Source organism: Colletotrichum acutatum (genome assembly GCF_030867785.1).
Source record: "Colletotrichum acutatum strain CBS 112980 chromosome Unknown BDZ83scaffold_1, whole genome shotgun sequence".
Taxonomy (NCBI): Eukaryota; Fungi; Ascomycota; class Sordariomycetes; order Glomerellales; family Glomerellaceae; genus Colletotrichum; species Colletotrichum acutatum.
In genome coordinates this window covers 461,131-474,087 of record NW_026848995.1, presented here as the reverse complement: position 1 = coordinate 474,087, position 12,957 = coordinate 461,131, and the positions used below count along the sequence as shown (strand labels likewise).

General features: G+C 53.9%; 3 protein-coding genes across 3 annotated transcripts; 1 reads left to right on the top strand and 2 right to left on the bottom strand.

Moving 5' to 3' along the window:
* Positions 1–1,979: 1,979 nt before the first annotated feature.
* BDZ83DRAFT_564266 (uncharacterized protein) lies at positions 1,980–4,870 on the bottom strand (the record flags this gene model as incomplete). The annotated part of the gene is made up of 3 exons (XM_060503620.1): positions 1,980–4,132; positions 4,184–4,387; positions 4,441–4,870. 3 exons carry the CDS (start codon positions 4,868–4,870, stop codon positions 1,980–1,982), a joined length of 2,787 nt encoding a protein of 928 aa, XP_060371839.1.
* A 2,846-nt stretch (positions 4,871–7,716) lies between these two features.
* BDZ83DRAFT_645753 (RNA recognition domain-containing protein) lies at positions 7,717–10,545 on the bottom strand (the record flags this gene model as incomplete). The annotated part of the gene is made up of 3 exons (XM_060509883.1): positions 7,717–9,219; positions 9,432–10,184; positions 10,285–10,545. The coding sequence occupies 3 exons, from the start codon at positions 10,543–10,545 to the stop codon at positions 7,717–7,719; spliced, it is 2,517 nt and encodes an 838-aa protein (XP_060371838.1).
* A 669-nt stretch (positions 10,546–11,214) lies between these two features.
* Positions 11,215–11,963, top strand: BDZ83DRAFT_746196 (dynein light chain; the record flags this gene model as incomplete). Its single annotated transcript, XM_060513228.1, has 7 exons — positions 11,215–11,263; positions 11,350–11,372; positions 11,428–11,461; positions 11,530–11,564; positions 11,631–11,657; positions 11,726–11,795; positions 11,899–11,963. The coding sequence occupies 7 exons, from the start codon at positions 11,215–11,217 to the stop codon at positions 11,961–11,963; spliced, it is 303 nt and encodes a 100-aa protein (XP_060371837.1).
* Positions 11,964–12,957: the final 994 nt, after the last annotated feature.

Sequence of the window (12,957 nt, the reverse complement as noted above, 5' to 3'; positions counted from 1 at the left end):
ACGGAGTACACAGCACACAGCCCGCGATGAACAACGAATACCTGACTGGGCTTTCGTTTTCACTCTTTTGCCCCGTTTTCGCTGTTCATGACCACGTCTCTTCTTTGCTCTGGCAATCGGTGTTCAGAGAAACCGTCACAGTAAACCAAGATTAACAGCAAGCAGTAGTCGACGATAGCACTGAGGTTGGAAAGTAAGTGTTACTCAGGGTGTTCCCAGTTCTGCTTTCTCATCCGCTTAGACCACCCCCATCTCATTTGTCGAGAGATTGTCACCTACGCCTCCGAGCTCAATGCCCCGGAGCCGTCAATCTGCAAGCCACACCCCGGCAAATCAACAATTGGATCCTCCTCGCTGGTGGGAATTCACAAATCGTCTTGTCTCATCGTCTGTGCGCATCCCGGTCCTTTCTTTTTCTGCTCCACCGCTAGCAGCCCGCCCCGGGAGGCGGGCGCGAGATCTCGGCGAACGGCTTCAGTCCAGTCCAATCGTGGCTGAGTATGCTGAGGCTCAACTTGATAGCGCTTGCTCAACCGCCGAGATTTTTTGTCACGCGATTGACGAGTCTTTCGACTTCAACTCTTCTTCCTCAAGACGGTAGCTTGAACGGGCGATTATCTTGAGAACTCACCAGACTTACCAACCCCCTATTTCCCGCTCTTTTGCCACCGTTCGCGATATCACACACCTCGGTCACCAACGTTCAGACATGCAGCGTTTCACCTGCGGCTGCCGTCCACGTTGTTCAGACCATGCACCCGCAAACCCTCGTCCGTCCCATCCTAAGAAAAGAAGAACCCCTGCGAACATCCTCCGCTCTTTTTTCCCACTGATCGCCCTCATCCTCTCTCTCTCTCTCTCTCTCTCTCTCTCTCTCTCTCTCTCTCTCTCTCTCTCTCTCTCGCTCCATCTCCTGGTTTTGAGCACTCACATTTTTCGCACGATGCGATGGGTAGGTCTCCACGTGCACACCTCCACTCGCTTCTCCTGCTCCGCAATCTCGTTCTCTTGCTTGGAATGAAACATCAAACTCCCACGTCCCACTCGCGCTACTGAATCCTCCTGGCGAGGCCGGGGAAGGGGGGAGTTATTATTATTACCGTGACGTCCGGGCGGCACTGGTGACGAGGACGGGGACGATGTTGACGACGACTACGACTACGAATCCACACCGAGAGCTCCGTCGAGTTTGCGACAAAGGGCAAAGCAAAGAAACGGAGGAACCGCAATTTGGCAGCGTCTCACAAAACATAAGTCTTGGCAACAGAGGATCATCTGATCTTTTAAGCTTCCATCACCTCAAACGCTGATGAAATAAGAAAAAAGAAGAGGAAGAGAATACCCACCACAGGTGACCCCCCGAATGCGAACACCAGGCAAGCAGGCAGGCAGGCCACATTTCTGAGCGTTTCATCTCATCACTCCAGCGAAGCTCTCTGAACCAGTCGCTCGTCCCAACACCAATGTTTGGCGGGCATGAAGGATGACAGGAGAAACAATACGTCTCTTGTCGGGCCAATGTAACCGTGATGTGGGAATCGAAGCAGTCTTTGTTTTCACATTCTGCTGAGGGACCAAGTGAGAGTAATAAGTTCCATTTCTTTCTCCCTGCTTAAAAAAAAAAACTCTTGTAATAACAAAACGTGATTATTGGTATCAAAAGTTGCTGTTTCTTTCTAGCACATTGCAACATGTTTTTTTCTCTGCCCCTATTCCATTCAAGAGGAGCCTTTATAGGCGTTTCACACATGAGTCGGCCGTCAATCATCCATCCCACCCAAAAGTCAAGAACAAAAACTCCCGCGCAAAAAGCACACCATCCTTTTTTTCACCTTTACTCAGATGCCGCTGCATGTGAGGTTGATCATCTCCAGTTTTACAACGTACGCGCAAGCAAGCAGGAGGGCCACACATCTCCCAGAAACATGCTGCATTCCCTTTTCCCTTTTCCTGTCTGTACAGCTCGGCCGAGTGAAGTTTCACTCCCAGTTGCGGTGTCCGTGACCACCAGCCTCGTCCATCACTGCTGCCGGCGCTCGATGGTGCACCAGCTTCTGGATCGATGATGCAGGGTAGTTCTCCCTGTTCTCCATGTCGAGGCTGTTGGAGCGCGCCCTCTTCCTGCTGCCGGTCAACGACTTGAGCGGGGTGAGCTGATCCAGCGAGGGCAGTCCGCTGCTGCGCTGTTGGTCGACTGGTGACCATCCGGATCTGCCGTCTGTGCCGGCCACGGCAGCGACTGCCGAGACGGCCTGGGCCCACGGCTGCTGGTTCCATGTGTGGTGGTCCTTGCTCTCGGCCCAGAGATTGGAGTTGGCGGCCGCGCTGCGGTGGTTCTCGTTCTGCCACTGCTGCGTCTTTGGGTCTGACGCCGCCTCGCTCCAGCCGTTCCACTGGTGGAGGCCATGGAAAGACGAGGTCGCCGTGTCCCAATCGTGGATGCCCTCGACCTCGCCCTCGTCGTAGACGCCGACAGGTACACCGCTTGAAACTTGGATGCCCGCAGTCGCCGAGAGGTACGGATCGGGAGCAGCAGATGACATGTCAGCGACGATGGCCTGGTTGTCCATGGAGCTCGTGCAGGCCGCAGCGGTGAACATATCAAGCTGGTGATGGTGGTGTCCGCCGGCCAATTCATGACTGCCATCGTAGCTGCTTGCGTATGACGAATTGAGGGAGGCAGTCGGTGGAGGTGTTGCGAGTCCATGTGAGTAGTTGTCCATAAGCCCGAGTGTTCCGGTGGATGCCAGGCTTGGTAGCTGGCCCGGCATGGTGACGGATTCCCAAGCGTTGCTCATGTTGTCGTTCATGACGGCAGCGAGGTGGTGAGAGTAGGGAGGTGTCGGTGCCATGAGAATCTCCCGGCTCGGGCCAGATGCCGGGTTGACGCAGACGTTCTGCTGATGCGCCGAGGAGACGGGGTCTAGGGCCGTGAGGAAGCGCCAAGTCGTGCCGGGAGGATTGAAGACGCGCTTTGATCGGCTTCCCCGTCGGGATGATGAGCTCTGGTCTTCGCCGTCCTCTTCGGCGGGCTTCCTGCCCTTCTGCGGCGCGGGCTTCTCAAAGATGGGGTTCCACTTGTCATCAAAGGCGTGGATTGTGCGGAACTTCCAGAGAATGATGCCACGGCGCACCCAGTTGCGGCGGTCAGAGTTGTCGGGCGGGGCAGACCACAGCTCCTGGAACATGCCGACCTGCTGGATCAGCTCCGCCGTGGTACGCTCAGCTTCGAGGGCGGCGTCTTCCGCGGCCTTGGCTCTCTCCTCGTCGTCCTCAATCTTCTTGTTGTCGACGGGCTCGAGGTAGCCGGCACACGTGCTCAGGATGCTAGCCCACTCGGCCGCGGGGAAGGGCACGCGGACGTCCTGTCTAGGACGGCTACGGCAATCGCACTCAAACTTGCTCTCCTGGCATCCGGGACGGTGAGTGTACTGCACGCCGACCTCGCTCGTCTGCTCAATGATGCAGGGCTCGTTCTCGGCTCGGCGGAGCTCTTCGGGCCTCGCCAGCTTGGTGACGCACTTCCAGCGGTGGTTCTGGAGCGCGGGCTGGGAAATGCTTAGCTCAACGAAGCCGTTGAGCTCGGATCCGGCGGGGAAGTTGCTGCGGGGATGGATCTCGAGCGTGACGGTCATCTCCAAGATGTCAAGCCACTTGTTTTCCTGGATGGCGTGCTCGAGTGATTTGTGCAAGGGGGGGAACTTGGCTTCCCATTCCTGGGACATCTCAGTGACAGCTGCGGATTCCTTCTGCGCCAATTCGCGATTGTACTCGTGTAGGAGAACACTACCGTTGAGGCCTCTGGAGAGACCGTCTTCCTTGTGCATGTTCTTCTCCAAGTGGGGGTAGTAGTCAGGGTCGAGAGGCTTGCCATTTTGGTCATAGGCGTCTCCGTTCTCTTCCATCCTGACGTTGGAGGAAGCGACGAAGATCCAAGCAGTCTTGGGCCTCATGACCACAAGAGAGTCCATGGCAAGGATCTGGGCAAAGTACTCGTAGTTGGGACGCACGTCTGGAAGACGACCCTCGGCGAGGGCAACCAGGACCGGGTTGTCCTTGAAGGAGGCAATCTCCATGTTGTCCTTGAGACGGGCCTCGCTTTTATCAGGGTCCTTGACGAAAAAGAAGTGGTCTGAAATATGTTAGCTCGAGTCCCCAAAGCAGGCCGAAAACCAAAACTTACAGCATCGGTGCTTCTCAAACATCTTCTTGACCACTTGAATGTGGCTGGAGACTTGCTTTCTCTTTCTCTCCTCTGCCTTTTGTCCTGGCTGCAAGCTGCAGCAGTACGCGATCCACAGGTACTCGCTGATGAGCATGTTACGCCCAAACTGCTTGCCCTGCATGCTGTACTTCTTTCTACCCATATGCGGGATGATGAGCAGTGCTAAGATGCCATGTCAGAAGGGACTTCAAGCTGCTCAAGGGAATGGGACTCACAGTCGAGGAAGGCATCTTCCAACACACGAGGCCAGATCTGCTTCTCGTTGGGATCCTTCTGGTCCTGCTTGTCCCGGTAAGGCCGGAACTCGGGGGCATAGTAGATGGGGTTGATGTCATGTCGTGCCCTTCTGGCCATGTGGAGAGCATCTGGCCTTCTCAGGCTGCTGCTGCTCCTGTAGGTAGAGCCAGCCTGCGATGGTACGATGGGTGGAGTGGGTATGCTCGTCAGGCTCGGTGAGAAGAGCCCAAGTGGGCTATTACGGCATGACGATGCGAGGCTTCCTAAGTGAGAGCCGGCGGACTGGACATTGCCCGTCGACTCCCTCAACGGCTGCCGCCCAGTTGGCGTGCATCGTCTGCTATCGTAGCTGTAGACTGGGGAAGGGGAGTAGCGTTGAGAGGGAAGCACAGGGCGCGGGTGCTCCATCATCTTCTGGTCTGCTTCCTCTGGAAGCAATCTTCTTTTCTTTGTGTTTCTGGAGATAGTCCTTGTGGAGGACTGGTATGGGACTGGTTGATGCGTCGACCTTGGTCCGTTCTTTCTCTCTACCCCACGAGGAGAGTAGAGACTTCAACTGGATTGTAAAAGGATTCCTTGACAAGCACGGAACCCCTGAGTGAAAGAATGGAGGACTGCTGAGAGGCAAAAAGACGTAGGTGAAAGGAATGACTCTTCAGGAATTCCGTGACGGGGCGGGCATGGGTTTTGTTGCTAAGTGAAGGAGTGCAAAAGGGCGCTTGTTCTCCGTGTGATATGCTCCGGGGTCAAGATTCCTCGTGGTATGTCCTCGGGAGAAGGGCTGAAAGAGTGGGAGAGGAATGATGGCGAAGTGAGTGTAAAAAGATGGTGTTTTCCGATTGGGAAATAAACAGCAAAGTAAAATGAGCGTGTGTCTGAATTCCGCGGCTCAAGAAACTGTGTTTGGAAAAAGGCGGGCGAGCCACACGTGCCTTTCCTATGCTTGAGTGTTTGGATCAAGCAAAAGAAAAGTAAGGATGTTGGAAGATGGAGAGAAGGCTTGGGGAAGTTGAAAGGAATGACACTGGCATGGGACGTACGTCAATATAAGTTCCTGAAGCCAGGTACACCCGCTCCAAAGTCTGAAAAGAGAGGAGGCGAGGGAAGGTTCAATATCGTTCGACAGACACCCTCAACACCGTAGCCTACGGGGCGAGAGAGACGGCGATAGACGGGACTGACAGAGCAGGAGAGAGCTTTCGAAATTTCGTTCGGCACCCCGGGTTCCAGATCGACGGCCAACACACGCCCCCCTTCTTAGCCCTCTGCTTCATCGTCCTCCTCATCCATTCCCCGGGTATGCCTGTGGTCTCCTCCTAGTCTAAGGGCCCTGTCCTCCTTGGGACGGTAGATACAGAACATGTGCCTGTGAGCCCCGCTCGAGGCTCCAGACTTTCCCGACTCCTGCGTACTGGACCCTCTGAGCGGGGTGAAGGGAAGATCTCATTTTAGACGGCGCTGGTCAGCACTGCTGAAGCGGGAATGTGGTCTGGGTGAAGGAAGGGATGTCGGGGCAGTGAAAGAGAGGGCAGTAAATCTGAGCACGAGCTTCAGAGGGGACATGGAGAGGTGCAGACAGGAAGCTCCGGCAGACTAAGTCGGATCAGGTCTCCGAGAGAAGCTAGCCAGGGTGAGGAAAGCAGAGCGAAAGAGAAGGCAGGACGTTAGTGAGCAGTATGGAAGCAAGCACAGGGCTGGAGCCGTGCCTGTCAGAGGAGGATAAGGGAGGAGGGTGATTCTATTGGCAAATCCAGCGACGTTGTATGACCCGAATTTGACTGACATGACTTGACAGCTCGGAGGATCTCGAGGTTAGCCGTAGCTGAGCTAGGAAGCATCGGGGAGCCAGTCTTGTCGATATGGGGCCCGTTGAGGTTTTCCCTGCCGCCCTACGACTACGGTACGGTACCAAGCGGGTGTGAGTGTGCATATGATCGTCTGCCAGTTCGACAAGGGCCATCTCCACATGGCAAATCATGGGAAACTAACGAAGCTGGAGGGGTGGACACATTGAGGGCGCTGGCATGCAAGGGGGTTGGTCCAAGGAACGTTGGCCTTCACGGGGGGGCCAACTTGGGACGAACTAGGTAGAGACCACGGTTCTGGATCTGCACGAACCACGCGCACCAAACCATACAGCACCAGCACCACCACCGTCACTCATTCAGACCCGTCCAATCGAGAGTTCTCCGACTCTTTCTAGAGGCGAGTCTGGAAGCAGATGGGACGGATAGGCAACCTTTTCCTTCGATTTCGGCGTGGGTGCTGATCTAGGGCCTCCCCACCGTTCCGCTCTCTCATGAAAAGTTGGAACATCCTTCGCAACACGAGAGGCAAAATAGCAACGAGTAAGAAAGACAAAACATGAGGATAGAGTTAGAAACAGAGGCGAAGAAAGGGGATAGTGCGCAGTGAAGCTGGTATGTTGCCAGATTAGAAAGAGACAAAAACACCGAGTGAAGGGGAGAGAGATGCATTCCTGCTGTGCGGGTCAAGGAGGCGAAGAGGGACAGACGAGTACGCAGCTCGAGGCAGGACAGGCAGAAGGAGGCGGAATGACAGATGAGAGAAAGATTTTTAGTGTGGAAGGATGATGTTCGCTCTCCTCTACCTTTCCCCGCGTGTTTCCTCCTCCCACTCTTCTCCTCCCCATCCCTTCTCATCTGCAACGAAGATGGTTCTCTCGCGTATTGAAGCTATTGCCATTTGATGTTCTGGTGCACGGGGCAAAGTCCCAAATAGCACAGACAGTATTAGTCCGTAGTTGACTTGCAGTTTCCGCCCTCTCCAGGACCCCACCGTTTGACAAAACAAACTCCTTTGGTTCCCGTCGTGGGCTTGACATGGGGAAAGGTGCCCCAATAGCGGGACGGTTTATTTTTTGCAGGAGGTGTTCTGTTCGGGAAAAAATTGATCGGAAGGGTGACAAGGGGGTGAGCAGGGGCCCAAATCGCGGGGCCAGGGATGGGTGAGACAGATTTGCATACAGAATTACAGAAGTGGACTACCACGGAAGTTAAAGAAAGTAACTACCAAAGGGCAACACCGTGTGGAGATACCTGAACCAAACTTCTCTGTTTCTGAGTTGGTAGTATCGATTGTCACTTTGAGGGGGAAGACGAGAATGACGCGACGATAGTGCAGTTGGTCAGGGAAATGTTGTGAGACGATGGTGGCATAACACCGACACAAGTTTGGATTCGCTTCTATCTTTTCTCTCTTGGGACCGTTGATGTTCATGTTCCTCCAACCGCTCACATATCCATCTCGTCGGCATTGTCGTCTCCAATGGTGACCCTTTTCCTGTTCTGGCCCATGAGCTGCGAGAGAGCGACCTTGTTGACTTGACCCCCAATCTTGCGCTGCATCTTGGCAATCTCCTCCTCCGCGTCGACCGCCTCGGCCTCGGCGTAGTCGAGCACCAGCTTGCGGCCCAGCAAGTGGGTGTCTCGCAATGCATTGAGAGCGTTTTCCGCCTCTCGGGGTGTGACAAACTCCGCAAAAGCAAAACCCCTGGTCGAGTTGCCAAATTTCTTCGGCAGGCGCACCGCCCTGAGCTGGCCATAGGTACTGAACAGGGTGCGGATGTCCTTCTTGGTCGCTTCGAAGGGCAAGTTCTTGATGACGACCTTGGTCCGCTGCCCCGCTGCCTTGCGGGCCTTGTCCTCCCGGCGACGCTCCTCTGCTGCGTCTTGGCCCTTGTGGGAAGCTTTGACAGCAAGGGTGTGCCCTTCCAGCACAAACCCGTCCATGGACTTGAGAGCGGCCTGCGCTTGTTCCTTTGTCTTGAAGACGACAAAGCCGAAACCCATACTGAGCACTTGTCCAGGCTTCTTCGGATCCATCTTTGTCTTCACTCTGGCGGAGGCGAAGCCGTCCAACGGTTTAAACGTTTCCGCCAGCTTATCCGTCGTGGTGGAGAAGTTGAGGTTCCGGACAAACAGTGAGGTTGTTTCAACGCTGGCCTCGCCTTGGTCGTCCCGTCCCAAAAGCTCTGTGACGCTCAACTTCTGAACACTGGTGGGCCGATCCTCCTTGCCCTGCGTCATGTTTACTGAGGCATCATTCTTGAACAAGTTCTTCGGGCCCTTCTCCAGAAACAGCACAGTGTCCTTAATACGCCTGTACGCCAACTTAGCGAAGGCAGCCTTTGCATGTATTGGCTGCGCAAATTCGACAATGGCAATGGTACCACTGGGCGGCATCAGCACCCTCAGGACTGTGCCGTGCTCCTCAAACATGGTTCTCAGCTCCTCCATCGTAGTCCCGAACGGGAAGTTCTTGACCAAAATGGTCGTGTCGCCCCGCTTTTGCGACTTGAGGGCATCGAGATCCACGCCGTTCGACACAAAGTACGACTTGGTCTCTTGGATGATCGACGTCTCGGCGATGGCCTGCTTGACACCGGCATCAGCCGAAGTGGGATCCAGCAGCTCTGATTTGGACACGCCCAGCCGGCTTGCCACGGAAGCGTTGACTGCATCCTGGCTCATGTACAGAGAATTCCAGTTGAACGTGCTAGAGGCGGCATCGGCTTTCTTTCGGATCAGGTTCTGCTTTTTCAAGGGCAGCTTTGAGATTGCGAACTCGTCCAGCCCAGCATCGCGCTTTCCCTCAGCGGGCAAGACGTGCAAAAGACGCCCTTGAAAAGTCTGACCATCCGTCGACTGGAATGCAGCAACAGCTGACTCGGCACTCGTGAACTGGACCATGGCAAAGCCCTTGCTTGCGCCTCCAGCAGTTACTGGCAGATGTACCTAGTGGGAAATTAACAATCTGAGCCTATCCTTGAAGTTCATATGAGGAGCTGAGAAGGCAATCATTTTTCAGAAAGTCGAAGCATCTACTAAAATACCGATCCAAGGTTCGCATCAACCATCATTTGATGTAAGCTGTCCCTATCTGGATTCATCACATGATTGTATGGTACGGAGTGGCGTAAGTTTGTTATGAAAAGCACTCTGCTTACCTCTTGCAGCTCCCCAAACTGTTCAAAGTGTGCCCGCAAGTCCTCATCTTTGGCACTAAAGGGTAGGTTTCGAACGAAGAGTCTAGAGTTTCTCTTGATGGTGGCGAGGGTGGCATCTTCCTCGACCTCCTGGGAAACCGGGGCGTCTTGAGCTACAGCTCCACCGTCAGTCTCGGCCTTGGGCTTCTCGGCCGCCGGCTGCTTTTGCTGTTCCACAGGAGCAGTTCCGACTGTCTCTCCACTGTCTTGCTGGACTGGAGGTCGGGGCACCTCGCCATCTTCAACTAGATCAAGTAGTCGATTTGTCCTCGAACGAAGCCAATCATCGTCTGTGGCAGCACCATTGGTTGGGGCAGACGTAATCTCGTCCTGAGGCATGACTTCCGTCGGCTCAGAGACGGGGTCAGCGTCGGGCATCGCCTCGTCCTTTTCCGGCAAAGGCTCTGTACGACCATCTCCCTGTGGTGCCTCCCTCATCTGCCGTTTCTCAGGCCGAGAAGGGATGGCCTCATACTCGTCGTCACTCTCATCGTCCTGAAGCAACTTCTTCTGCTCTTTAACAGCGGCGGAGGCCATGACATCTGACATCTCGTTTGTAGAGCTTTGACCAGTGCCCATGACCTGCAAGAACTCGCGCAGCTTGGGATCCGACTCATCCAGATCCTCTCGCTTTCGCTTCTTTTTCGCATCCTTCCCTTCACTGGCGGGGGAGGGGCAACAGATGCTGACGGTGTTGCCACCGATATCTGTCCGCTAGTGCCCTTTGCCTTTGCAGGGGCAAGATCTGCAATCTGGAGAGGGAACATGAGTATATGAACATTGGTTTGTTTACATTGTGATGGTATCAACATACCGGTCTTGCAAGCTCAACGTTGATCCTTGACATACGGATGTACGATCTGTTGAAGTACTTCACTGCCTTCGCAGCAACCTCGGGAGTTTTGAAACCGACATAGCCAATTCTCCTTTGAGGAATGACTTTGACGTCTGTGACTTCACGACCTCCAGCTGAGAAGTGCTGTCGGAAGTCCGCATCTGTGATTTTGGGCGGAAGACCTCTCACGAAGATGCGAGAGGTCTCCAATGGAGTAGCGTCGGCGGCAGTAGCAGCCATTGTGTAGGGTATCTCAGAAAACAAAATAAAAGGCTCCGACAATAGTAAGAAGAAAAGATTATGAGCTCAACTGCTCGGGGGTTGTGGTGGCTATAAAAGCAGAGACATGCTGTCGTGTAGTAAACAGAGGAAGATGGGAGAAGGCTTCGATGATATTGACGACGGAAACGGGACTTGCCTTGAAGTTTTTTTTTCTTCCGCCCCGTCGTTATCGCTATCACCATGTGACCTTCCGCCCCGCCTTGTCAACGCTAGCGCAGGTTACAGCCGTAGCCGTTTCCACCCCGGGAGGAAGACTATGGCCCGTGCGCCCATGACAACCCAACTCGATCGAATGGACCCTTCCCTGTCGAGGGCACTTTGTCAGGCTTGCTCCAAACACGCGACAAACGCTTTTGAAAGAAACTCGTAAACCAAGCCAAATCCTCGGTCTAAGGATTTCTATGTAAGTCGAAGCCTCCATGCTCTGTATCAGATCACTAACATTTTCCTCAGAACCTCTTTACAGATAAGTGAGTTTCTCCCAGCTAGACGAAGGCGCAGCAGCGGACGACAAGTTGGAAAAGGGGCTTGCGAGATGTGCCGCGCAAACCGAACGAATCAGCTGAACCGAGGCTGACGACGAGATCGCAAAACTCAGAGACTTTTGCAGCAACACGACATTACACAATGTCCGACGCTAAGAGCACTTCGCCCGCTCCGCGCGAGAAGCTGGAAGGTACGTTGCGACAATAGACTTGGTCATCTGTGCAGGAACTGGACGTGGATAAGGTTGAAGACGAGGCTGACGCAACCGAAAAACAGCCCAGGTCAAGAGCGCCGACATGGTGAGGAGCGCCGACAGACCGCCCAACTGCGACCCGTGATACTGACGATGCTTAGACCGAGGATATGCAGCAGGAGTCCATTGAAGTTGGTATGTAACGTCATTCCTCGGAAAGCCCCTCCGTAGGACCCCGCTGTGTTCTGACGACCCCTCCACAGCTCAGGAAGCCATGGCCAAGTTCACTATTGAGAAGGTACGCGTCCCCAATCCACTGAGAACATAGCGCATGACGCCATTTACTGACAGTCACGATCTCCAGGACATCGCCCAGCACATCAAGCGAACCGTGAGCCTACCATGATCCTCGTTGTCGCCTGACCCGTACACAGTTGCTAATACTTGCGGCGGTTTCAGTTCGATGAGCGCAAGGGGCCTACATGGCACTGCATTGTTGGCCGCAACTTTGGCAGCTTCGTGACCCACGGTACGTCTACCAACCGCCCAACGTCCGACTTCCAGCCATAACAGAAGGAGAATACGAGGCATCAATTTGGACATACCCTGGTCACAACTAACCCGGCATACAGAAACTAAGCATTTCATCTACTTCTACCTCGGCCACTGCGCGATCCTCCTCTTCAAGACCCAATAAACAACCAGGCGACCAAGCCGAAGAACGAAAACAAACCGACAAATCGATGTCCGAAGACTTGGGACCCCGCCCAAAGACGACGCGTCGCAGATACGACGTACAGGACATAACTTCAAATAAGGAGAGGGCCCGCGACTAGACCGGCCTGATATGGGATAATGGGAATATGAACTTGTGGAAAAAGGCGTGTGCGGGAACTGCTTCTTTCTTGGAGGGGGAGAGATGACTGTCAACCAAAACGGGGGGTTCAAAATGCTGCGTTGGGCGAGTAGATTCTTTACCGTGATCTTCTGCTAGGCGGCGTTGGAGCCCATTCGTCAATCAAATATGCTTAAACGTCATGGCTCGTAGTTGCTGCTGTCAGTAGAGGTGTGCAGACTTCCTCGCACCAGCCAGGCATTTGGCGCCTCCCGAAGCCCTGTTGAAATGCACAGTGAGCGACTATGGAGGAGCCCGTGGTTCCTGGGAGGCTGTTCACGAGTGGCACATTCTCAGGCCGAAAGGCTCTTCTTGAGAACCAAGTTTCCATTCACTATAGGTGCTTCAATTTGACCTCTCCCGTGCCTTGCGATGGACGGTATGACGATCTGGTAATTGACGGAACACAAAATGGCATGCCCGCCCCATGCTCATAAAGTCGAATACAAGACCACGGTGAGCAGGGTGACAGTGGTCATGTGCTGAATTTAGCAATAGAAGGAGATATTGTCAGTTCTATCAAATGTCACCCAATTTAATGCTCTTCCCGGATCTTAACTGAACGAAACGTATTGAGATATGAATGTCTAGAAGATGCTCACGATACTCCGGCCTTTATCGAGAATGATATGATGGGAGAAATACAAAGGTATAATCATCCATCTCCATAGGCTTTTGTTCAAAGGACAGACGCCCGTATGTACCTCTGTGGTCACATTATTCCAATGGTAAGCCAACTCAATATTTAACAGACATCACAACGACTCAAAGAGAAAACTCTTGGATATAAACCATC